This window comes from Oncorhynchus masou, chromosome 32 (genome assembly GCF_036934945.1).
Source record: "Oncorhynchus masou masou isolate Uvic2021 chromosome 32, UVic_Omas_1.1, whole genome shotgun sequence".
Classification (NCBI taxonomy): Eukaryota; Metazoa; Chordata; class Actinopteri; order Salmoniformes; family Salmonidae; genus Oncorhynchus; species Oncorhynchus masou.
Window position 1 is genome coordinate 76662299 of NC_088243.1, and position 25443 is coordinate 76687741.

Consider the following 25443-nt stretch of genomic DNA (forward strand, 5'->3'; position numbering starts at 1 on the left):
ACTGTTCTCTCTGCTACCGCTCGACAAGCGGTACCGATGCACCAAGTCTGGAACCAACAGGACCCTGAACAGCTTCTACCCCCAAGCCATAAGGCTGCTAAATAGTTAACCAAATAGCTACCTAGACAATCTGCATTGACTCCCTTTTGCACAAACTCTTGACTCATCATATACACTGCTGCTACTGCTTATTATCTATCATGTTGCCTAGTAATTTTACTCCAACCTATATCTACACATCTACCTCGGACCACTACACATCTACTCGGTACTGGTACTATATACTGTGTATATAGTCAAGTTATCATTACTCATTGTGTAATTATTCCTTGTGTTATTATTTTCTATTTTTGTTGGGAATGGCTCGTAAGTAAGCATGTCACTGTTAGTCTACACCTGTTGTTTATGAAGCATGTGACAAATACACTTTGATTTGATTGTCTCTCAAATAGATCGTAACAGTCGTTGGTTAGCTAGCTAGTGATTTTTTGTTGTTTTTGACATATTAGCATTGACATGAAATCAGTCAAAACACCTCAAAACAATACATGGTATTAAGAACAAGATAAAACTAGCAGAAAATAGCCACCTACGATTCCCTACATGGCAGCCTCTTGTCATTGTTGCTAGCTATCTGACCGTTCAGTCATAACGAAGCACGGATTCCGGCCCCATCGATGCGTGCACCTTATTTTCGTGATGTCAGCCAACCCGTCTGTTCTTGTCAATGCGACGTGAACAGTATCCATGCTTCAGCACCTTTGACAGCGCCAACTTTCCGCATCAACAACACGTCCTCAAAACGGCACAAATAGGCCTACTTCAGCGCAATGGACAGCACCAATGTCGCATATCGCCATCACCAGCACCTTGAAAAGTGCCTGACTCCTCTTCTAGCGAACTTCAGGTTTCACCAGCAGGTAGGCCTATTGGTGCCACTACCAGTACTTCTAAACGTACGTTATTTGGACTATTATCAATTTAAACAATTATGTGGAACTTTTAGTCAGACACTCTGTAGAGACACAAGAGCATGAGGAATGCCTGTTTATTGCAATTAGTCATTTTCAGACGACAAAAGGCTTTTCCAACATTAAAACAACAACGTAAAAAACAGCACACGTTTTGCCATCAACTAAAATTTAATAAGGTAGTGAAAGTACATAACCAAAGTAATGAAGTACAGTAAGATACAAGTTATGATGATGTCACATGGAGGATGAGCAGATTTTTCAAAGCCAAATTAAGCACCATCGTCATGTAGTCAGGAAAGGCCATAAATCAGTAAGAACTACTCTAGAATGTATGGGGAAAAGTTAAACATGGTACATCACAGTTTTCAGACCTTTATACCAACTAAAAAATATCAATATTGGTGTAACACTACTTTATCATGCAATTTACTTTAGTAAACCTTCTGAAACACAGACAAAATATACTTCAATAAGTAGAAGAACTTGATACATCTCTGTCCAGCAATGTCACAAAGCCTGGAAAGTAATTTATACTCTCTGAATGTGAGATCCCTATCAAAAATAATATGCAGATTTTTTATTTTCTTAATATATCTAAAGTGCAAGTATTTATCCATCTTATTCAATGCTTTCTGTAAGTATAAAATACAAAAGAAAAAAAACAGCAATATGCTTTTCCTGTTTATGTTATATTTTTCTGAAACAAGGATCATCGTATACACACACACACACACACACCACAGATAAAATATTTTGAAAGGTGCAACATATCATATAGGGTTGATAAAGGGTAGTTAGACCATACGGTGACATGGGATATGTTCATTGTGCATTGACCCTCTTCCTCCCCATTGACTTTTATAGATCCTTTTCCCAATGTCTCTTCCCTGTACATAACAGTAGCCTATACAGTCTGCATACATGAAGGGCTCTGCATTGGTATGTGCAAAACAGAAAGTGTGCTGAGCTAGTAATGGTCAAGGTGATTGTTGGCTTCACAAACAAGATTGTGATTGGCCTTTCCCATTATTGACGTTGTCTGTGAGTGATTGGTCTGAACTTGAAGGACCAGAGAAACGTCATAGCAACAATAGAACACTGAAACTCAATTTAATGGATCTTTAAACAGCTTCGTAGAATGAATGGAAGTTGAAATTGTAGTGGGAGAGATTCCAGAAGACCACACCTCTAAAGGGACTGGTAGAGGTTGTTACCATGGTCATGCAGCTGTTGTTTAGATTAAAACACACATTCCCACCATTAAGAACTAGTACAAATAAGAAGAACAAAGCACCTCTAATAGTTAATCAATTCTAAGACATCTCTCTCTGATGCAAACAGCACCACCACCAATGTTACACTGAACTGAACTAGTCATGCTGCTGCACAGTTACAATCAACCCACTGCAGGTTTTGATTATGGGACAAAAACACCTGGCGTCCATTTTGTGCCCCATTGATTAACTGCAATGTGAGCAACATGGCGAAATCATCAGCTCTAAACCGTGGCAGTTGGTTCTGACCCAACACTGTGTTGATCCTTTAAAATAGGCAGTGTTCTAGAATCTATTACACAGAACCATGCCACTCTGGAACCAGAACGGACCCAGTAGCACCTTGTGAACTGACAAAAAAATAATCACTTTTGTTTAATTATAATGTATTTTTTATGTGCGTTTTACAGAGCGAGGCATACAAACATAAAACGTGAGCTGAATGAGTTAGAATTATGGCCCCATTAAATCAGATCCGCTTTAGCCGACATCCACATAGCTGATATATTGACGTGTAGGAGGTGGAACCGCGTTAGAGCTGTCAAATCCACAAGTGGCTCCTGGCATCATACCTAAACCGCACATTGCTATTGGCTGCATGAAGTTGCATTAAGAGAAATCCCATGGAGTCATATTTACAAGTTCAAACACTGGAATGTGAGATGTAATCTACAGCTCAATTAAGCTGATAGAAATCCTCATTAAATGTTAAATGATTTTCAATTTGAACGTCATTATTTCTATATAGCCTACACTTTCTCGTTCTGAACTTCTAACGCGAGTGGGACGGGTGTGGCTTCATAACAATGATCTCAAGAGCAGCTGCTCACCGATTTGACAGCTCCAACGCAGTTCCACTTCGGACACCGCCAAAACATCAGCTATGCGGGTGTTTGCTATCGCCAGTTAACACTTGATCTGATTGACTATAGCCTTCGTCTCTCTAGGGCTGGCCAGTAAGAGAGTTGTGAAAATGGTGTATTGAATTTCCAGGCTTAATGTCTCGCATTTAAAGCCTGAATTCATTCAATCAAGCTTTTACTGTGTAGAAATAGCATTTGGTCTTTCACAGCGGTACTGTAGTTTTGACTGAATTCTGGGTTCAAAATGTTATTTTTATGTGTAGAGCACAACATAGAGTCAAATCCACCTGCTATGTAAAAGATCCCTCTGAAATTCTGGGGCAGTGTTAGGCAGTGTCATGGGTTTCTCTCCAAAAGAGGAGAGAAACTCATGAAGCTTTAATGCTAGCCTAGTAAAGGGACATTTAATAGGGATCCTATATGGGGCCCCACATAGGGACCCATGCATCTCGAGGCCTCTTTCTTACAGTTGTAACTCTGACCGAATCCAAATGGCTGGTGTAATTATAGCAGACCTACCTACTGCTGCTCAGGCTGTCCTCAACATCACGCCAGCCGGCCTGATGGCAGTACAGTACAGTGCAGTAGGTTGAGATCTACTAAACTAATCCAAGCCACCCTGTGATGCTCTAAATCCAGCTACCGATGGTTAACCTAGCTGGCTGATTGTTAATCAACGCTTAAAGAAATCCTCTATGGCATTGTTTACTGGTGGACTGAGAGCAAGGAATGCTGGGTAACTGTCAAAATGATTCTGTCTTCACCCCAGGAAGAATGGTTGGTCACTCCATCGTCAGGGCAACCCCCTCTGTCACCACATCAATTTGTTGACATCGTGTCATTTTCATTGAACTTTTCTCCTTCTGACTTGGAATAATTTATCCCAGTAAAACTAAAAAGTTTCATGATACTACTCTATGAAATTACAAGACACTCAGAAGGGGCAGGACTGTGCTTCTAACACTGACCTGAAGATGAGGAGATAAGCTTTCTGATGTGTGGGTGGGATAAGCTGTGTCACTGTAGCGATTCTGTGGAAGGAGAAACACCAGAAACTTGCCTACTCACTGAAACACAGTGGGGTTACTGTATATGAAAGTGATGGGAAATCTCACACACTAGTTTGAAACCTTTTCACTTAAATGCAGAGAAAGACTTCACATTTCTGTAACAATGCAGAATTCAGACTCATGCTTTTCAAATATCAATCACATATATATTTGCCTTTTTTTTTGTCTATACAACATACAATGCCACGATTGGCACGTACAATATTGCACACTATAAAGTAATGTCCTCACAGTCTGTCATCACCCTGTGTAGGGGGAGACTGTTGCTCTGACAACATGTGGAGAGTAACGTTGAGAAATCAAATAATGCTGTGACAAATTAGACCAGCAAGCCCGGTCTAGTTTGGATTATATTGGAGCTGTAGCACCATAGAAAGATACTGCCTTGGCCTTTTGGCCTACATCCAGAAAAACCTCACAAGGGGCTCTTAGGGCATCCATCCATCATCCGTCTCCATCTCATCCCCACTGACTGACTACTGTATACGTCCAGTTACATTTTACATGGTGCAAGAGGTGGACAGACACAACCCCACATCTCTGATGACTATCCATGCTCACATTAGAAGTGCTGCTGCTGTTGCTGTTCTAGGGGCCATTCTCTGCTCTCCTGCCTGTGGAGGGAGACAGGCTACAGAAAAGGGCCTCTCTGGTTTGGCTTGTTAGTGTTGACCAATAGCCATACAGCAAACAGTACAGAACTTACAAATGAAAACATACAGTGGTCGAGAGAGATATCATTAACATCGACCACAATGTGAAGCACGTAAACGAGTGGAGTGTATAAGGCACCAGGTTGTTCTGACGTCAGAGAGGATGCGCCCTTGCGGCTCAGCATGCATGTAGCCGGCGCGCTGATGCGTCTTTTTACGAGTCTCGTGCTGCCATCCTGCATCACCGGTTGAGCATCTGGTTTTTGTGCCCCATCCCACCCTCCCCCGAAAAAGAAAACTCGCCCACAGAAAACGTGGGCATTTTAGGATTTAAATACAGCTGATTCACAAAATCATAATTAGTATATCTAAGTTAGCACATTTTTTATCTAACCATTGTTCCAAATTTGAATGGACATGGTGCAAAAGGGTTGATATTCAATAGTAAAGATGCTTCTATCCCGTTTAGGCCAATATCGACTCTGCTCTCATAAAAGACTCCATAATGTAGGCCTATGACATGATAAAAACGCGTTTCATAACTACATTTTCGATCAAATTAAACACTATAACTTTCCCAAATGCCTTTTTAAAAGAGATTTAGGCCTACGCATATTGGCAGAAGTGTCTATTTTTTTCAGTCTGTGCGTTGCATTCTGCAGTACACGTAAATAGATAGCGCTTTACTTTTTATTTCCTGCGTACCTTATATTAATAAACTACAACTGATTTCAGATATTGGTTTGGTAAAGTAATTTATCATATATATATAAATATATATATATATATTTGTGCTGATGTCAAATGTTGGTATACATGGAGATCTTCGTAATTTCCAATTTACGTTTTTTTTTTCGTTTTGCATTTTGGAAACCTTTCCGAAATAGCTTGGACGTGTGCAAAATCGGGTTGTTTGTTAGAGCAATAAACACTCTGTTCATTGTCATTTAAATCAAGTAGGAAACAGTTCATATTTTACAGTTCAAACAAGTTATTGATAGCAGCGGCTTACTGTTAAAATGGTTGGTAAAGTGGGTGACATCCAGCAATGAACGACGAGACAGTAGGCTACTGCCAGTCTGACTGTGAAGGTTGTGTGTGGGGTGCTTCCCTTGGAATTCTCTCTTTATATTTTACAGTAAAAGTCTGATTATAAAGTCTGTTGTTTGTTGTTATTTATTTCTGCTCAAGCCGGTAATCCGTCAATCATCGTCCCCGTCGTCACCATGTTGGCCCTCCGGTAGGAGTTCGGAGGCCCGTTTCTCTCTACTCCGCTCCTGGATCTTTCTCATCTCCTCCGCATATTTACAGAACGTGTTGCCGAATTTGGACCACACTTTGCACGGAACAGTGATGGAGTTCCGGTAGGTAGGCTTCACCTCGCTGACCCGCATGAACACTCCGTACTTGTTAGAACCCACGTCGAAGAAAAAGCGTTTGTTGTCAACAGTCAAGGAAGTGCCCTCGGGTAGTTCTGCTGGTTCCTCGTCCACGCCGTAATCATCGATGAGTTTGGCCAAAGCGTCACGGAACTCGATAAGTCCCTGCGCTGGAAGCGCGATGGTCTGGCCTTGTGCACTTCCCAATCCGGGCCCCCGATTAACGGTCTGACGGATCCTTAGGAACCGCCCCCTCTGGTTCTCTTTCAGATCCATGTAATATTTGCGATTCTCTCGCACTAGAAATTCGCTCTTGAGGGCACGCCGGGGCTCATCCTGCACTATATCCGGGTTGCTCGGGCCCAGTTGGGCGTAATGTTCGATGAAGTCCCCGAGATAGTCACGGAACTCCACTGCTACTGACATAGAGAGAGTGAGGCGGCTCTTATTTCCCCCAGCTCCGACCTCGGCTATCTTTAGGAAGCGGCCTTTTGCATTCTGCTTCACATCTAGGTAGAAGCGCTTATTCTGGATGTCGACTCGCTTTGACGCGAGCTCCTCCGTGTCGTGTTGCAGTCTTGCCGCGGCGCCCATCGCGCCCGGAGGCAGGGAGCCGGGGCCTGTGGCCAGCCCTCCGTGGTCACTGCCACTGTCTCTGTCCGCCATGATGCTGCCTCCTGCTTACCTTCCACCGTCTCCCTCAGTCTGCTGCAACCTCGACTGCCTGTCAACCACACCGACGATATCGCGAGAGCGCTACGCTTTAGAAAGGAAACGAAAGCAGCCTACTGTAGTTCATATTACATGCTGTTCTGAGAGGGGTGTATTCAAGAGATACACGTTTGCGTCTAAACTGTGTAGCAGCTGCACATCATTCAGTAACGTTGCAACTAAATTGAAGCTCTTCACAATGTGTTATGCATCATTATAATGTCCCGCATTTGTATCTCCTATTAGTAATATGAAATCATAATCGTGCACAGAATTGCCTATACTATACTTCCACTGGTCATCATCTGTCATGAGAGAAACGGGTGTTTTGCCTGCATCTGTAGCATCTAGCACATTCCTCGAATGAAACACTAGCCCACCCATGTGTCAAACCGAGCAGAGACAGATCATACAAACGTGTATTTTATTGATATACATCGTCTCTTGTTAATCACTCTTACATTTAAACATAATACAGCTAGGTTGATAAAATTACATATAAAAGTTGAATTAACTGATAAAGGTTTATTTGTCTTTTCATGAGAGAATAGACTCATATGTTTGGAGTGTTGAATGAGTGATTTGATTGAGAATAAAAATTGAGCTTCAAAAAGAAAAAATATTTGTATGAATAACTAAAATAATATTTAGTGTATTATGTGAACTGTAAGATGATGAGGTAGAATGAGTCACATATCCTTAGTGTGATCAGAAATCACCTTATTAATCAGTTCTCTTCCAGTGACTGATAACGACATCATTCTGACGCTGTTTCAGCGCAAATTCTCTGACCTCCAAGCAAGGACGGCTAGCTCGCGCTCTGAACGGGCGAGCGGGGGAATCTTGAATGAATTAAGTGATTGATTGATTGGGGAGGAGAATGAGGGAGGGATGGCGCGGTAGAGGGAGGAGAATAACTTGCGAGCCACCACTGTGAAGCTGTGTATGAGCAAGCTTTCGTCACACTGTTAAGGGTTTGAGAAGAGAACAACATATTTTAATAAAGGCATCCACCTATCCTGTACAAAGATAAGGAGTATCATTTTTGGCACATGTGGCTTCCGTATTACTTCGATGCTGATTGGCCTAATCGATATTCTCACATGTGGCCACACGCTGAGCCACTCTGCCACCACCACCACATTATTCATTTTCTCTAGGTGCAGAAATCTCCAGCCCTGCATGAACATGCCCGCAGGACCCAGTGCCTTTCTAATAGGTGAATCCGTTGTTGGGCATCGTTCCGTGAGGGTTGCTTGTTTGGCGCAAACTGCATCGTAACCAGTGGTTTGGTCAGATTGGAAAGAAAGAGAGGTCTCCAATTTACAGTTTGTCGTGCTATAGGCTACTACTGGAACCATTGAGACATTTTCGCAGCGTTAGTCATCGCACTAGCCGCAGTGTAGCCTTGTCTTTCTGAATAGCCAGCCCTCTGTACGCACTCTTCTAAGTGTTGGGTTTGGTTGATCCCATCATTTTAAACCGAACCGCAACCGAACCATATGCTGCTGCTATAATGGTCGTCCATGGTTCTGACTTCGGGCGGTTTCTCTGACCTGTTGTCAGTGGTCTGAGGGGTGTTGGGCCAGTGTGTTGGGCGCGCGGCTCCGGTCATTAGTGTTTGCGCAGGAAGTGGCAGCCGACGCCAGTGGCCGAGCAGGTGATGTTTGCTCACGTAAGCCGTTCGCGTTTGAGGGGTGCAAGGGACGCGGCTGGAGGGATTGCGCTGTTGCATCGCCTAACTGGATAACCAGATAACCACTGTATTCTGTAGTCTCCGTTTTACCGAAAAGGAATCCGATTTTTCTACACTTCTGAAGGTGGATCAAGAAGCCCGACCTTGTGTGTGTCTGTCTGTGTATTTATGCTCTTTTTTTCCTGTGCGCGGAATCTAACAATAATTTTCCGTTATAGAAAGGCAATGCGCCCACCCATGCGATGACATTTGTTGGAGAGAGAGGACTGACTATAGAGGCTTCATGCAGAACCTCTGGTTTCGAGTAGAGGATCATTTACTCGTCTTGGTTTGCGTTTCAGGAGAAAAAAATAGTGTTGAAGGAGAATGCAGCAACCACATTTTTAACCATGCAGAACCGGGCCGTTTCCGGTTCTTAGGCTGGTGTGTCCCCATCTGAAAGTTTATGGGGAAAGCGGCAGACACAGATGGCATGGACACTTATACAAGGTCTGCCGCTCTGCCCTGCTATCGGAGCCTATTCGCAGTCTCCCACTTCAACCCCGCTCCGTCATCCGCGCCCCTTAGCCGCCCCAGCACTGCAGCAACCGAGCCACGGCCGACGGCATGAGGCTTGATCCGGTGCATTTCTCCATGCTGGTCATCGGGGTATCCTTTGCCTGTTACGCCCCGAGTCTCAATTCCCTCCAGGACCAGGCGTATCGATCTGCCGTGGTCATCGAGGGCGAGGTGCGCTCCTCACCGGAAAACGTCTCTCGGGAGCCTTACAGTGTAAATGTCAAAGTGCTGGACGTGTGGCCCGTGAACAGCGGCGGGCTCGAGCGGGAGCAGCTCGTGACTGTCGGAGACTTCAGTTCCGAGGCCCCGTGCACCACTGTGGAGGAGAATCACAGATATATATTTTTCATGGACCCAACAGGCGAGCCTTTAGTATTCAAGGCATCGTTTGCTCCGCTGGACGCCAGCGGAACGGACCTGAAGAAGGATGTGGAGAGCGTGTTGTGTGAGGACTGCGGTAAGTTTAGCTTTTATTGGACGCTTTAGGGCCGCACGCTAATGCCCCGGTGATATAAGGAGTCTCCGGCCTCCTTGTGAGTGCTTATAGGTGATGATTGACACGGTTCAATTCTCCATGCCTGGTGACACAAACAAGACGGTGCATTTTTTTAGAGGACATAAGACCATGCATGAATGTGTGAGACAGATGTCCTAGCGGCTGTAGTACATTAGGATATAGGTAAAAGTGATGTAGAATAGGCTATACTTGGTGACGAGTGAGACGATTATCATGTATAAAGCACTTTGATCTGATATGAACAATCCATCAATATGAAAATGATATACCGTCCATAGTGTGCATGTAGGTAAGATATTGGCCTGCTTGGCTATGTGGAGTCAAAAGATGGAGCATAGATGCTGTACAAAAGCCTCAGTGTGTGTGTGTGTGTGTGTGTGTGTGTGTGTGTGTGTGTGTGTGTGTGTGTGTGTGTGTGTGTGTGTGTGTGTGTGTGTGTGAAATATTCCATGTCTGAGAATGGGGTGGCGAGGTATTAGAGAGAGAAAGAGAGAGAGAGAGAATATGGAGTGAGTCTGACAGAATATGACACAGTTTAATTTCAAATAGCCATCAGTATTAATTCAGATGTCAGTTAGCTCTCAAACAGCATGGAGACTGACACCATGTGACAGGAAATAGGGAGACCAACCAGCTAGTCCTAACCGGTCGGTGCTGTTAGATCAGGTGGTGGATATTTGGTCCCTTAGGGCCCTTCACTAAAGATCAGGGGCATCACAATGTTTCAGCACCGTGGACAGTTCATATTCTCTGACCTCTGAATAGCATCCATCCATTCTCAGTCTGTTTTATTTGTTGTCATGCATGATAAGAGTAAGACAGTGGCCTCTTTATCTGCCTCTTTAAACCATCAGTTACATTATCTGCTATTCTCTGTGACAAATTCTCTGGATGTGTCCAAATATTCTGGAGAACTGAAGCTTTCTTTGTTCAGCTCATCACCTTTGGCATGATGAAACAACACCGGTATGATCAGGGCCCATATGTATCAAGCATCTTAGAGTTGGAGTGCTGATTTAAGATCAGTTTAACCTTTTATATCACAATTAATAAGATTCCATGTACAGGAAATACCTGATCCTAGATCAGCACTCTTATTCTGAGATGCTTGACACATGTCGCCCCTGGTCTCTAGCCAAGGCTAACATTAAGATCTTCCTGACAACATTTCAGCACCATGGACAGTGTATAGTGTGCCTGACCTCTGAGTAGAATCCATGATGAGAAAATGAACAATCTTTCCTCAACTCGTTCTCAATGCCCCCATGACCACTAATCTGAAAGGCCTTGATGGGTGAAAGTGATGCAGGTGAAACTTATCCACCACTTTCACCTATCAGTGCTCATAATAGAGAGAAGACAACATGATGCTTGGAGTGTTTGTCTCTGTCAGCTGTGTGTTTCTGTATGGTTGCACCATTCCCTGTCTGCAGCTGAAGTGCTATACTTGTTATTTGGTTTAGTGTCAACTCTGCTTGCTGAGAGAGGGATGACAGTATTGTAGGTAATCTGCTACTCAGATGCTGCCATCAAAGACCACAATTCCATGACTCAACAGTGACACAGACAGACTCGACTCACCACTGGAACCTCATCTATGCATAGTCCCAGATGTACAGAGAGACAGGCTCCAGTGCTCTGACTATCTACACAAGTCTCTCTCTCTCTCTGTCCCTATAGAGCAGCATTATATCTCAGCTACGGCCTCACACACACCACAGAACTGCTGCTCTGCTGCAAATTCCTCAGCATGCTGTCTTTAGCAGAGAGTTCTGGGGCTTGTATAAATTATGCACACTGACTGAGGTTTGAGTGTGTGTCCTTCTGTAAGCAGGATGTATATGTAACATGTAGGAACGCAGGATATGAACCTGGGTCTCCCACAGGAGCAACCAACTTCTTAGACCGTTAGACCAAGAGGATATTCCCTCTTGGGTCCGAGGGCAGACACTGGTTTTGAAAATTGCAGGAGGGGCTACCTAGTCACGTGACCATGACCAACTCACGTCTGCAACACACAGATCAGTGTTACTGTCATTTGTGGTCTAGAAACATCCAACTGTTCTGCTGTGCCTTGATTACAGTTACTGTGCGTGTGCACGTGCTTGGGCACATGTATGTGTGTGTGTGTGTGTGTGTGTGTGTGTGTGTGTGTGTGTGTGTGTGTGTGTGTGTGTGTGTGTGTGTGTGTGTGTGTGTGTGTGTGTGTGTGTGTGTGTGTGTGGGTGTGTGTGTGTGTGTCTATATGCCTAGAGGTTATCTGAGGTCTGCATGTATGTGGTATAATCACTTCTATGACCTGGCTATTAGAATCCTATCAGGATTGGTGTGAACATGGTTCTCCCATCACCCACCTGCTACCGCTACAGATGTGTGTTGTATCAGACACATTCAGGTAAGCTGTACAAGCACTGCTCCTGCTTTGAGCTTTGAGCTTTGAGCTTTGTGTGTGTGTGTGTGTGTGTGTGTGTGTGTGTGTGTGTGTGTGTGTGTGTGTGTGTGTGTGTGTGTGTGTGTGTGTGTGTGTGTGTGTGTGTGTGTGTGTGTGTGTGTGTGTGTGTGTGTGTGTGTGTGTGTGTGTGTGTGTGTGTGTGTGTGTGTGTGTGTGTGTGGACGTCATTCCAGACCTCCCAGTGCGTTTGTGAATAATGTAACAGCACTCATCCTTTCCTGTCCCTTAGTGCAAACTGAACCAAGTCACAAGGCTTTTTAGAAGGACCATGAGAAGAGCAGATGATTGTATTTGTAAAGGCAAGGTACCTTCATGTCCTCCTCCTCAGCCAGGCATCCATCCATCCCATGCTCAAGGATGGTTGCCACACCCCTTTCTGACTCTGTTTCTCTGTGTTTCTCTGTCTCTCGCTCTCTCTCTCTCTCTCCGAGGAAGTATGGGAGATTATCTTTCTCTGTTTCTCTATCTCTCTTTCTCCCTCTCTCTTTTAGAATCTCTACCTATTCACAGAAGATGTATGGAATCAATGCCTCAGTCCTCTAATCAGTAGAATACTGTCTGTTATGCAGGTTTAGAGGATTTACAACCCCGCAGTGAGAAGTGTGTCTCTGAAATGAGAGGATAGAGAAATATGAAAGAGAGGGGGAGAGGTGATAGAGGGGGATGGAGGGAGCAATGAGTGAGAGGTGACAGAGAAAGTGAGGTGTGGAGGTTAGAGAGATAGTGTAAGAGAGAGAGAGGGGTAGATAGATGGAAGGAGGAGAGGTGGTCGGGGAGGGAGAGGTGGTAGCATGGCTTGCACACGACTTAGCACCCTGTCAGGAGGGGGGAAAGACGGAGCGAGAGGGGGAGAAGGGAGAGGAGGGAGAGAATAGCTTTTCCCCACCGCTCTGCCTGCAAGCGCTTCATCAACTATTAATCACTAACTCTGCTCATCCTCTCTCGCTTTTCCTCTCTCTCTTTCGCTCTCTCCCTCTCGTCTTCCATATCCCCCTGTTTCTACCTATCCTCCCCTCTCTCTTTCACACACATCCTCTATTCCTTCCTCTCTCTCACACACATACTATCAATCTCTTTCTCTCTCTATTTCTGTCTCCCCCTCTCTCACCTCTCCCTACCTTCCCAATATCTGACCAAATCTGTCTCCTTCTCTCTTCCTCCACTTTCCATTCCCTCACTCCCACACTCCACATTCCATATTAGGAGTGAGTGAATCTTGTACAGTAGCTTATCCTCTGGACTGCAACCAGGGTTTGAGTTGTAGTGAGGTCCAGAAGATGATTTACTGCGATTCTATCTATACAAGAACAAAACCGCAAAATCAAGCAAAAATTGCCCCAGCCATTATCAACTTGGCTGCTGTAGGTTCATTCACCTCAGTCCATCTACAAACACATATCCTATTAGCTCTACAATGTTATACCCCTGAAAGGAGGGAAATATGAGAAATGATTCACACTGACATGTAGCATCAGCGACGTAACCAAAACGTGTGACATTTTTAGAATTATATTGTTTGTATGTTGATAAGATTTTAATGTAGACCTATAGGGAAGATAGGCCATGTGGAGATGTTCATTTTGAAACATACAGTGATTGTATTTTAAGGTAGAACTATAGGGAAGATAGGCCATGTGGAGATGTTCATATTGAAACATACAGTGGTTGTATTTTAAGGTAGACCTATAGGGAAGATAGGCCATGTGGAGATGTTCATATTGAAACATACAGTGGTTGTATTTTAAGGTAGACCTATAGGGAAGATAGGCCATGTGGAGATGTTCCTATTGAAACATACAGTGGTTGTATTTTAAGGTAGACCTATAGGGAAGATAGGCCATGTGGAGATGTTCATATTGAAACATACAGTGGTTGTATTTTAAGGTAGACCTATAGGGAAGATAGGCCATGTGGAGATGTTCCTATTGAAACATACAGTGGTTGTATTTTAAGGTAGACCTATAGGGAAGATAGGCCATGTGGAGATGTTCATATTGAAACATACAGTGGTTGTATTTTAAGGTAGACCTATAGGGAAGATAGGCCATGTGGAGATGTTCATATTGAAACATACAGTGATTGTATTTTAAGGTAGACCTATAGGGAAGATAGGCCATGTGGAGATGTTCATATTGAAACATATCTTCTTTAAGATCCTAACTTGTCTGTTAAGAATAGTCAACATTTTCTAAGTTTGGGAACAACTGTACTAACCTCTCTCTCTGCTTGTTTCCTCTCTCTCTATGTGTCCTCCTCTTCCTCTGCTTCTTCTTTCATGCACTACAGCAAGCCTCAGCCTCACCACTGAGCACCACATCACTAGCCTACTCAGTAGCCTACTCTCTGTGAAGCACAGTTATTGGGAGAACTTCGAAGCATATTTTTTGCTCCTGCTGAGGTAGGCTCTATTTAACATTAGCATCTTACTTCATCCTTCTGGCTAAGTAATACTAACCAGAGACCTTCAACGTTACTGAAATATACGTTTCTGCCGGGATCGAGACACCTGACTGACTGACATAGCCTATCTATAAGCGACTATTTACCAGTTGTGCACTCCTTCTCCAAAAGTCATTTTTTGTTTGTTTGGGGGATGTCTGTAGACATGGCAGGAGTCGCGTGTCAGTTTTAAAGTGGAACTGACAGCATTTTAGCAACATGAAATCACATAAAAATACACCCCCAGGAAAAATCTGACATTTAAAAAAAAATCTGACAAAGGAGCATTTAGATACTATCATTTTCACGTTTTCATAAATTCCTAGAATGTTTGGGATTTACGTATAGTACGGAATTTGACAAAATTCTATAGCAATGTGGAGTGGGAAAGTGGTCGTGCATTTGTACAATTAATAGAGACTGCAGTAAATAAAACCAAATAAAAACATACATTACTAGTCAAAAGTTTGGACACACCTACTCATTCCAGGGTTTTTCTTGATTTTTACTATTTTCTTCATTGTAGAATAATAGTAAAGACATCAAAACTATGAACTAACACATTCTTTTTCCATTTGTTTTGTCTGTATTGTACACACCTGGTTCCCATTACGTTTAAATTATTTCCCTATTTAACCCACTGGAGCCATCATGGTTTTGTGCGTGTTTATTGTTGTCAGTTGTCTCGTTTATGTGATTCTGGATTTTTGTTCTCCTTGTTGGAAGATTATTTTTGAGTAAAGTTACTATTATTACTCATCTCTGAGTCCTGCCCATGACTCCGCCTTACCCACATCACCTAGACTCTGACAGAAACACGCACCTTCAATGGAGTCAGCAGGTGCATACAACCCTCCTCTACCAATGGAGGAGCGCGTCCAGCAGCACGCGACTAAGTAGCAAAGTCTCGGCACAACCATGTAGCGATGGGAGAGAGGGGTTTTTCCAGCAACCCCATCATCATCACCTCAGCTCCCACAACAACCAACACCGCTGTCCACCCCCCCTTCACCTGGATCCAGTGGGATTCGGCTCGCGCTCCCGAGGGTATATGATGGAACGGCTGCCGGGTGCCAGGGGTTCCTACTCCAGCTGGGGCTCTATCTGGCAACCGTTCACCCAGCTCCTTCGGGACGCGAGAGTGTAAACACCCTCATCTCCTGTCTGACTGGTAGAGCACTCGAATGGGCCAACACAGTCTGTGGAAGGGAAGGACCGACTTCGGACAATTATGAGGATTTTACCCGCCGCTTCCGGGCGGTTTTCGATCATCCACCTGAAGGGAGAGCAGAGGGGGAACGCTTGTATCATCTCAGACAGGGGATGAGGAGCGCACAAGACTTCGCTCTGGACTTTTGAACTCTGGCCGCCAGCGCGGGATGGAATGAGCGGGCCCTGATCAACCACTACAGGTGTGGTCTACGCGAGGACGTTCGTAGAGAGCTAGCCTGCAGGTACACCACCCTTATCTTTGACCAGCTGGTGGACCTATCCATCAGGCTGGATAACCTGTTGGCCTCCTACATACGTCCGGATCGAGGTCCATCAGTTCCATCCCCCAGCACCTCAGATCTGACGCCGATGGAGCTAGGAGGTGCTGCTATGAGGGGGACCGGGGGGGGGTTAGTGCATTCCCTGCATCAGCTGTGGCTGCAGAGGGCACACTGCTGGTCGGTGCTGGGGAGGTTCTTCAGGGAGTCGAGGCAGCAGGCAGGGCACTGGTGGATCATCCCAGGTGAGTAGGCACCCGACTCACCCAGAGCTTCCTGTTTCGCACCTGTGTGTATGTATAGAATGTCCTGAGTTTTTCTCGCATTCCCAGCATAAGGCGCTAGTAGATTCAGGCGCAGCTGAGAACTTTATTGATTGTTCATTTGCAATTAGATTAGGGATCCCTATTGTTCCTGTTGATGTGCCCTTCCCTGTACATGCCTTAGATAGTCGTCCTTTAGGGTCGGGGCTGATTAGGGAGGTCACAGCTCCACTATGTATGATAACGCAGGGGGATCATAAGGAGAGAATTAGTCTCTTTCTGATCGATTCACCTGCGTTTCCTGTGGTGTTGGGGCTTCCCTGGTTGGCCGATCATGACCCCACTATTTAGTGGAAACAGGGTGCTCTCAAGGGATGGTCACGTCAGTGTTCAGGGAGGTGTGTAGGTGTTTCCATAGGTGCAACTACAGTGGAGAGTCAAAACCAGGTCTCCACCATGCACATCCCCCCTGAATATGCCGATTTGGCTCTTGCCTTCTGTGAAAAGAAGGCGACTCAATTACCACCCCATCAACGGGGGGATTGTGCGATAAATCTCATGGTAGACGCAGCACAGGAGGAGACGGCGACTATGGATACATATGTCTCCAAATCTCCGGGGCAAGGATACATTCGGCCTTTCACTTCACCTGCCTCCTCAAGTTTATTTTTTGTGAAGAAGGATAGAGGTTTACGCCCATGTATTGACTATCGAGGTATAAATCAGATCACAGTGAAGTATAGTTACCCGCTGCCTCTCATAGCCAGTGTGATAGAGTCATTGCACAGGGCGCGCATCTTCACAAAATTGGATCTCAGGATCGCTTACAACCTGGTGCGTATCTAGGAGGGGGATGAGTGGAAGATGGCATTTAGTACCACCTCTGGGCACTATGAGTAGCTTATCATGCCGTACGGGTTAATGAATGCTCCATCAGTCTTTCAATTCTTTGTAGACAAGATTTTCAGGGACCTGCACTAGCAGGTTGTAGTGGTGTATATAGATGACATTCTAATATACTCCGCCACACGCGCCGAGCATGTGTACCTGGTGCGCAAGGTGCTTGGTCGTCTGTTGGAGCATGACCTGTACATCAAGGCTGAGAAATGTCTGTTCTTCTAACAGTCTGTCTCCTTCCTAGGGTACCGCCTGTCCGCTACAGGGGTGGAGATGGAGAAGGACCGTATTTCCGCGATCGTTTGATCTGTTGGGCTCACACGTCACCCTCCTCTGGTCATCCTGGCATCAGTTGGACAGTGCGCTGTCTTAGTGGGAAGTACTGGTGGCCCACTTTAGCTAAGGACGTGCTCAGTGCAAGGCACCTAGACACCTGCCCAGAGGGAAATTACAACCCCTACCAGTTCCACAACGGCCGTGGTCACACCTATCGGTGGATTTCGTGACAGATCTTCCTTCGTCACATGGAAACACCACGATCCTGGTTGTTGTGGATCGGTTTTCTAAGTCCTGCCATCTCCTTCCTATGCCCGGTCTCCTTCCTTTGCCTGGTCTCCCTACGGCTCTACAGACTGCGGAGGCCCTGTTCACCCACGTCATCCGGCACTCCGGCGTGCCTGAGGATATCGTTTCTGATCGGTGTCCCCAGTTCACGTCTAGGAATCTGGAGGCCGTTTATGGAACACCTGGGGGTCTCGGTCAGCATCACCTCAGGTTTTCACCCCGAGAGTAACGGGCAGGTGGATAGTGGGTAGGTTTCTGCGGTCCTATTACCAGGACCGGCCAAAATGGCCCAAAACTCACTCCGCTAACCTAATAGGACCTTTTATTTATTTATTTAATTTTACCCCTTTTTCTCCCCAATTTCGTGGTATCCAATTGTTTAGTAGCTACTATCTTGTCTCATCGCTACAACTCCCGTACGGGCTCAGGAGAAACGAAGGTTGAAAGTCATGCATCCTCCGATACACAACCCAACCAAGCCGCACTGCTTCTTAACACAGCGCGCATCCAACCCGGGAGCCAGCCACACCAATGTGTCGGAGGAAACCTGGCAACCTTGGTTAGCACGCACTGCGCCCGGCCACTGCGCCCGGCCTGCCAAAGGAGTTGCTGGTGCACGATGAGACAAGGACACCCCTACCGACCAAGCCCTCCCTAACCCGGACGACGCTAGGCCAATTGTGCGTCGCCCCACGGACCTCCCGGTCGCGGCCGGTTACGACAGAGCCTGGGCGCGAACCCAGAGTCTCTGGTGGCACAGCTGGCGCTGCAGTACAGAGCCCTTAACCACTGCGCCACCCAGGATGCTACCTATCTCCTTTTCACTGTGTACTGGGTTATCAGCCGGTCCTGGCACCGGAGACTCTGGGTTCGCGCCCAGGCTCTGTCAGTTGTCTCGTTTATGTGATTCTGGATTTTCGTTCTCCTTGTTGGAAGATTATTTTTGAGTAAAGTTACTATTATTACTCATCTCTGTATCCTGCGCCTGTCTCAGCCTTCATGAGGTAATACCCTGGAATGCACTTCAATTAACTGGTGTGCCATGTTAAAAGATAATTTGCAGAAATTCTTTCCTTCTTAATGTATTTGAGCCAATCAGTTGTGTTTTGACAAAGCAGGGTGGGTATACAGAAGATAGCACTATTTGGTAAAAGACCAAGACCATCCATATTATGGTAAGAACAGCTCAAATAAGCAAAGATAAACAACAGTCTATCATTACTTTAAGAAATGAAGGTCAGTGAATCCGGAAAATGTCAAGAACTTTGAAAGTTTCTTCAAGTGCAGTTGCAAAAACCATCAAGCTCTATGATGAAACTTTCTCTCATGAGGACCTCCACAGGAATGGAAGACCCAGAATTACCTCTGCTGCAGAGGATAAGTTCCTTAGAATAACTGCACCTCAGATTGCAGTCCAAATATGTAACAGACACATCTAACATCAACTGTTCAGAGGTCAAATAGCCGCAAAGAAACCACTACTAAAGGACACCATTAAGAACTAGAAGCTGTCGGAATTAGAAGCACAAGAATTTCGCTAGACTCGCATTAACATCTGCTAACCATGTGTATGTGACAAATAACATTTGATTTGATTTGATTTGAGAAGAGACTTGCTTGGGCCAAGAAACATGAGCAGTGGACATTAGACTGATGGAAATCTGTCTTTTAGTCTGATGAGTCCAAATTGGAGATTTCTGGTTCCAACCTTTGTGAGACACAGAGTAGGAGAACGTAGGTGAATTATCTCTGCATGTGTGGTTCCACTGTGAATCATGGAGCAGAAGGTGTGGTGGTGCTTTGCTGGTGACACTGTCAGTGATTTGTTTAGAATTCAAAGCAGACTTAACCAGCATGGCTACCACAGCATTCTGCAGTGATACACCATCCCATCTGGTTTGTGTTTTTCAACACGACAATGACAAAAAAACGCACCTCCAGGTGGTGTAAGGGCTATTTGACCAAGAAGAGTGATGGAGTGCTGCATCAGATGACCTGGCCTCCACAATCACCAGACCTCAACCCAATTGAGATGGTTTGGGATAAGTTGGACCCCATAGTGAAGGAAAAGCAGCCAACACGTGCTCAGCATATGTGGGAACCCCTTCAAGACTGTTGGAAAAGCATTCCAGGTGAAGCTGGTTGAGAGAATGCCAAGTGTGTTCAAAGCAGTCATCAAGACAAAGGGTGGCTACTTTGAAGAATCTAAAATCTATTATATTTGTTTAACACTTTTTTGGTCACTACATGATCCCATATGTGTTATTTCATAGTTTTGATGTCTTCACTATTATTCTACAAAGTGGAAAATAGTAAAAATAAAGAAAAACCCTTGAATGAGTAGGTGTGTCCAAACTTTTGACTGATACTGTATATCTCGTCCAAGGCCGGAGTCTACACAGACCTGTTGCGCTATAGCCAATCAGAGCTACAGTAGGTCTTTATACAAACAAGCCATCTGCCACACGAGCCTGCCATCATTCACTTTGAACTGGACTGTGTGTTTACAGGCAGTAGGACCTGCCATCATTCACTTTGAACTGGACTGTGTGTTTACAGGCAGTAGTACCTGCCATCATTCACTTTGAACTGGACTGTGTGTTTACAGGCAGTAGGGCCTGCCATCACTCACTTCGAACTGGACTGTGTGTTTACAGGCAGTAGTACCTGCCATCAATCACTTTGAACTGGACTGTGTGTTTACAGGCAGTAGGACCTGCCATCATTCAGTTTGAACAGAACTGTGTGTTTACAGGCAGTAGTACCTGCCATCATTCACTTTGAACTGGACTGTGTGTTTACAGGCAGTAGGGCCTGCCATCATTCACTTTGAACTGGACTGTGTGTTTACAGGCAGTAGAACCTGCCATCATTGACTTTGAACTGGACTGTGTGTTTACAGGCAGTAGGACCTGCCATCATTCACTTTGAACTGGACTGTGTGTTTACAGGCAGTAGTACCTGCCATCATTCACTTTGAACTGGACTGTGTGTTTACAGGCAGTAGTACCTGCCATCATTCACTTTGAACTGGACTGTGTGTTTACAGGCAGTAGGGCCTGCCATCATTTACTTTGAACTGGACTGTGTGTTTACAGGCAGTAGGGCCTGCCATCATTCACTTTGAACTGGACTGTGTGTTTACAGGCAGTAGTACCTGCCATCATTCACTTTGAACTGGACTGTGTGTTTACAGGCAGTAGTACCTGCCATCATTCACTTTGAACTGGACTGTGTGTTTACAGGCAGTAGTACCTGCCATCATTCACTTTGAACTGGACCGTGTGTTTACAGGCAGTAGGACCTGCCATCATTCAGTTTGAACAGAACTGTGTGTTTACAGGCAGTAGTACCTGCCATCATTCACTTTGAACTGGACTGTGTGTTTACAGGCAGTAGTACCTGCCATCATTCACTTTGAACTGGACTGTGTGTTTACAGGCAGTAGGACCTGCCATCATTCACTTTGAACTGGACTGTGTGTTTACAGGCAGTAATTCCTGCCATCATTCACTTTGAACTGGACTGTGTGTTTACAGGCAGTAGTACCTGCCATCATTCACTTTGAACTGGACTGTGTGTTTACATGCAGTTGCAACAGCCCGACTTTAGATCATTAGAATGCATTCACCAAAAGCCACAAAATACACCTGAATGGATTTCTGCTAATGTGTAAAAACATGGGGTCTTCTTACATTTGGGAACTTTACAGTCCTATTGATCAAACAACCATGACAATGTAGGCTCTCTCTTCCTTAGTATGCATATAAACAACAACAAGATCAACAACTAATGCTAGCCAGAGCAAGATGAACTAAAATCTAACGAAGGAACATTAGATGAACCCCCTCAAACTTTTTCAGCTAGTTAGCCGTCAACATTGATGGGGAATTGTATCTGACTAGTCCTTCTGCAGCTTGCCTGTCGATACATGCTTGTCCCAACCAAGCACACAAGCTAACTGGCTAAAGTTGGCTAGCTTGCTAGCTAGCTACTTCCAGATACAAATTAAAGAACACCTCACTCTGACCATTTTACTCTCCGTAGCAGAGCTGGTTAGGCTGTTTATATGAGAGTGAATGTGCGAATGCAAGAGATATGCTAACTGGATAAAAGTTGTTAAAGTTCTTGCTAGCTAACCAAATGACACCTGCATCTTTCGCTGTGTGTTGCCACCGAAAAACTATATGAGGGGAAAAAGTCAGTCCCTCACCCACTCCTCCAATGGCATGAAATGTCATCCTCCTGGCAGCTAGCTATCTAGCTAACGTTAGGCTACGTGTTTTTATGCTAGACTATTAGCCACATTATGACTGACGTGTGATCATTGCCCTTGCTAGTCTGATTGTATTGATATTCCCAGCCTTAGTTACGTTCGTCTGTTTTTCAAAACTGAAACAGTGTCTTTGAAACTGAAACAGTGCATCCAGAATGGAGGCAGCAAGCAATGTACCAGGCCAGCTGTGATTTACAACCTAAGCAATATTTGTTAGATTACCAAGAAATGTATTGTTGAATTATATTAATCATGTATTGAACTGCATCCATCTATTCTGCCAACAATGCCTTAATGTACGTGATGGAACATTGAGTCAAATACAACCTATTTTTAAAACCTCTTATCAAGTTGATTTTGTAGCATAAACTGGGAATTTTATATTTTTCAATGATATTATGATTGTCTGTTTATTTCATATCTGCAAAGTACTTAAAACGCTGTCAGTTCCACTTTAAAAGCCGACTGCGAGCTGAGGTAGCTTGTTTCACGTCTCAGGCCGTCGGACTGCGACGTGAAAGGGCGGTGTTAGCCGTTTGAGAGGGTGGTGAATGTGCTTCTAAAAAATCAAATCCAGGAGATGCAGGATAACATATAGTGCATTTGGAAAGTATTCAGACCCCTTAGTATTCAGTTACTGCCTTATTTTTAAAAAGAATAATGTTTTCCGTCAGTCTACACACAATACCCCATAATGACAAAGCAAAAACAGGTTTTTAGAAATGTTTGCAAATGTATTAAAAATAAAAAACAGAAATACCTTATTTACATAAGTATTCAGACCCTTTGCTATGAGACTCGAAATTGAGCCCAGGTGCCTCCTGTTTCCATTGATCGTCCTTGAGATGTTTCTACAACTTGATTGGATTCCACCTGTGGTAAAATCAATTGATTGGACATGATTAGGAAAGGCACACACCTGTCTATATAAGGTCCCACAGTTGACAGTGCATGTCAGAGCAGAAATCATGCCATGAGGACGAAGGAATTGTCCGTAGTGCTCTGAGACAGAATTGTGTCGAGGCACAGATCTGGGGAAGGGAACCAAAACATTTATGCAGCATTGAAGGTCCCCAAGAACACAGTGGCCTCCATCATTCTGATATGGAGGAAGTTTGGAACCACCAAGACTCTTCCTAGAGGTGGCAGCCTGGCCAAACTGAGAAATCGGCGGAGAAAGGCCTTGGTCAGAGTGATGACCAAGAACCCTATGGTCACTCTGACAGAGCTCCAGAGTTCCTCTGTGGAGATGGGAAAACCTTCCAGAAGGACAACTATCTCTGCAGCACTCCAACATTCAGGCCTTTATGGTAGAGTGGCCAGACAGAAGCCACTCCTTAGTAAAAGGCACATGACAGCCCGCTTGGAGTTTGCCAAAAGGACCCTACAGGACTCTCAGACCATGAGGAACAAGATTATCTGGTCTGATGAAGCCAAGATTGAACTCTTTGACCTGAACGCCAAGCGTCACGTCTGGAGGAAACCTGGCACCACCCCTACAGTGAAGCATGGTGGTGGCAGCATCTTGCTGTGGGATGTTTTTCAGTGGCAGGGACTGGGAGACTAGTCAGGATTGAGGGAAAGATCAACGGAGCAAAGTACAGAGAGATCCTTGATGAAAACATGCTCCAGAGCACTCAGGACCTCAGACTGGGACGAAGGTTCACCTTCCAACAGGATAATGACCCTAAGCACACAGCCAAGACAACGCAGGAGTGGCTTCGGGACAAGTCTCTGAATGTCCTTGAGTGGCCCAGCTAGAGCCATGACTTAAACCCGATCGAACATCTCTGGAGAGTCCTGAAAATAGCTGTGCAGCGACGCTCCCCATCCAACCTGACAGAGCTTGAGAGGATCTGCAGAGAAGAATAGGAGAAACTCCCCAAGTACAGATGTGCCAAGCTTGTAGCGTCATACCCAAGAAGACTGGAGGCTGTAATCGCTGCCAAAGGTGCTTCAACATAGTACTGAGTGAAGGGTCTGAATACTTATGTAAATGTGATATTTCAGTTTTACATGTTTTTATACATTTCTAAACATTTCAAAAGTCCTGTTTTTACTTTGTCATTATGGGGTATTGTGTGTAGATTGATGAGGGGAAAAAACAATTTCATGAATTTTAGAAAAAGTCTGTAAGTTAACAAAAATGTATGTGGAAAAAGTCAAGGGGTCTGAAAATGTTCCCAGTGCACTGTAAGGAACAAACCACTGTTCATGATTCCACTCGTTCCCAAAGCGGCAGGTATGACTCAGATAAAGAATATAAGCATTCTGAGCTTTTATCAACACTGGGAGAAATATTTAGAATTTAGATGTTGACCATAATAGACTGTATTTATTGTGTACAAGATATACTTTTATTATTATTAGGACCTCAGTGTCCTCACATGTAATTATAGCCATGCCTATCCTTGTAGGCTTGGTGTGTGTGTGTGTGTGTGTGTGTGTGTGTGTGTGTGTGTGTGTGTGTGTGTGTGTGTGTGCGTGCGTGCGTGCGTGCGTGCGTGCGTGTGCGTGTGTGTGTGTGATCCCCCTGACATGTGCTCCTCAATAGTCGTGCTCTCCCCAGGCTACATTGAGCTTAGAGATTTGATTAGGTCTACATGTATACAGGAGATACCGTTGAGGTTCAAATGTGCGTCTAAAAGCAATGCAATGGATATATGAGACCGGGACAGACTGACATGCACTCTGGTGTCAGAGAGAGAGAGACAGAGACAGACTGACATGCACTCTGGTGTCAGAGAGAGAGAGACCGGGACAGACTGACATGCACTCTGGTGTCAGAGAGAGAGAGACAGGGACAGACTGACATGCACTCTGGTGTCAGAGAGAGAGAGACAGAAACAGACTGACATGCATTCTGGTGTCAGAGAGAGAGAGACCGGGACAGACTGACATGCACTCTGGTGTCAGAGAGAGAGAGAAAAGGAGACGGGGACAGACTGACATGCACTCTGGTGTCAGAGAGAGAGAGACAGAGAGAAAAGGAGACAGGGACAGACTGACATGCACTCTGGTGTCAGAGAGAGAGAGACAGAGACAGACTGACATGCACTCTGGTGTCAGAGAGACAGAGACAGACTGACATACACTCTGGTGTCAGGGAGACAGAGACAGAGAGAAAAGGAGGCAGGGAGAGACTGACATGCACTCTGGTGTCAGAGAGAGAGAGACAGAGAGAAAAGGAGACAGGGAGAGATTGACATGCGCACTGGTGTCAGAGAGAGAGACAGAGAGAAAAGGAGACAGGTAGAGATTGACATGCACTCTGGTGTCAGAGAGAGAGAGACAGAGAGAAAAGGAGACAGGGAGTGAGAGAGACAGAGAGAAAGGGAGACAGGGAGTGAGAGAGACAGAGAGAAAA

The 25443-nt window shown here is 44.9% G+C and overlaps 1 protein-coding gene and 1 pseudogene across 1 annotated transcript; one reads left to right on the forward strand and one right to left on the reverse strand.

Annotated features, from left to right (window-relative positions):
* Positions 1 to 1119: 1119 nt before the first annotated feature.
* On the reverse strand, positions 1120 to 6939 carry LOC135526592 (transcriptional activator protein Pur-alpha-like). Its single transcript, XM_064955102.1, has one exon. The coding sequence runs from the start codon at positions 6877 to 6879 to the stop codon at positions 6037 to 6039; it is 843 nt and encodes a 280-aa protein (XP_064811174.1). The 5' UTR covers positions 6880 to 6939; the 3' UTR covers positions 1120 to 6036.
* Positions 6940 to 8595: 1656 nt separating this feature from the next.
* LOC135526593 (pro-neuregulin-2, membrane-bound isoform-like) overlaps positions 8596 to 25443 on the forward strand; it is a 67985-nt pseudogene continuing 51137 nt past the window's right edge.

Excerpts from the sequence above, each read along its gene's own strand:
- LOC135526592 (XM_064955102.1), bottom strand. The coding sequence starts at position 6,879 with ATGGCGGACAGAGACAGTGGCAGTGACCACGGAGGGCTGGCCACAGGC.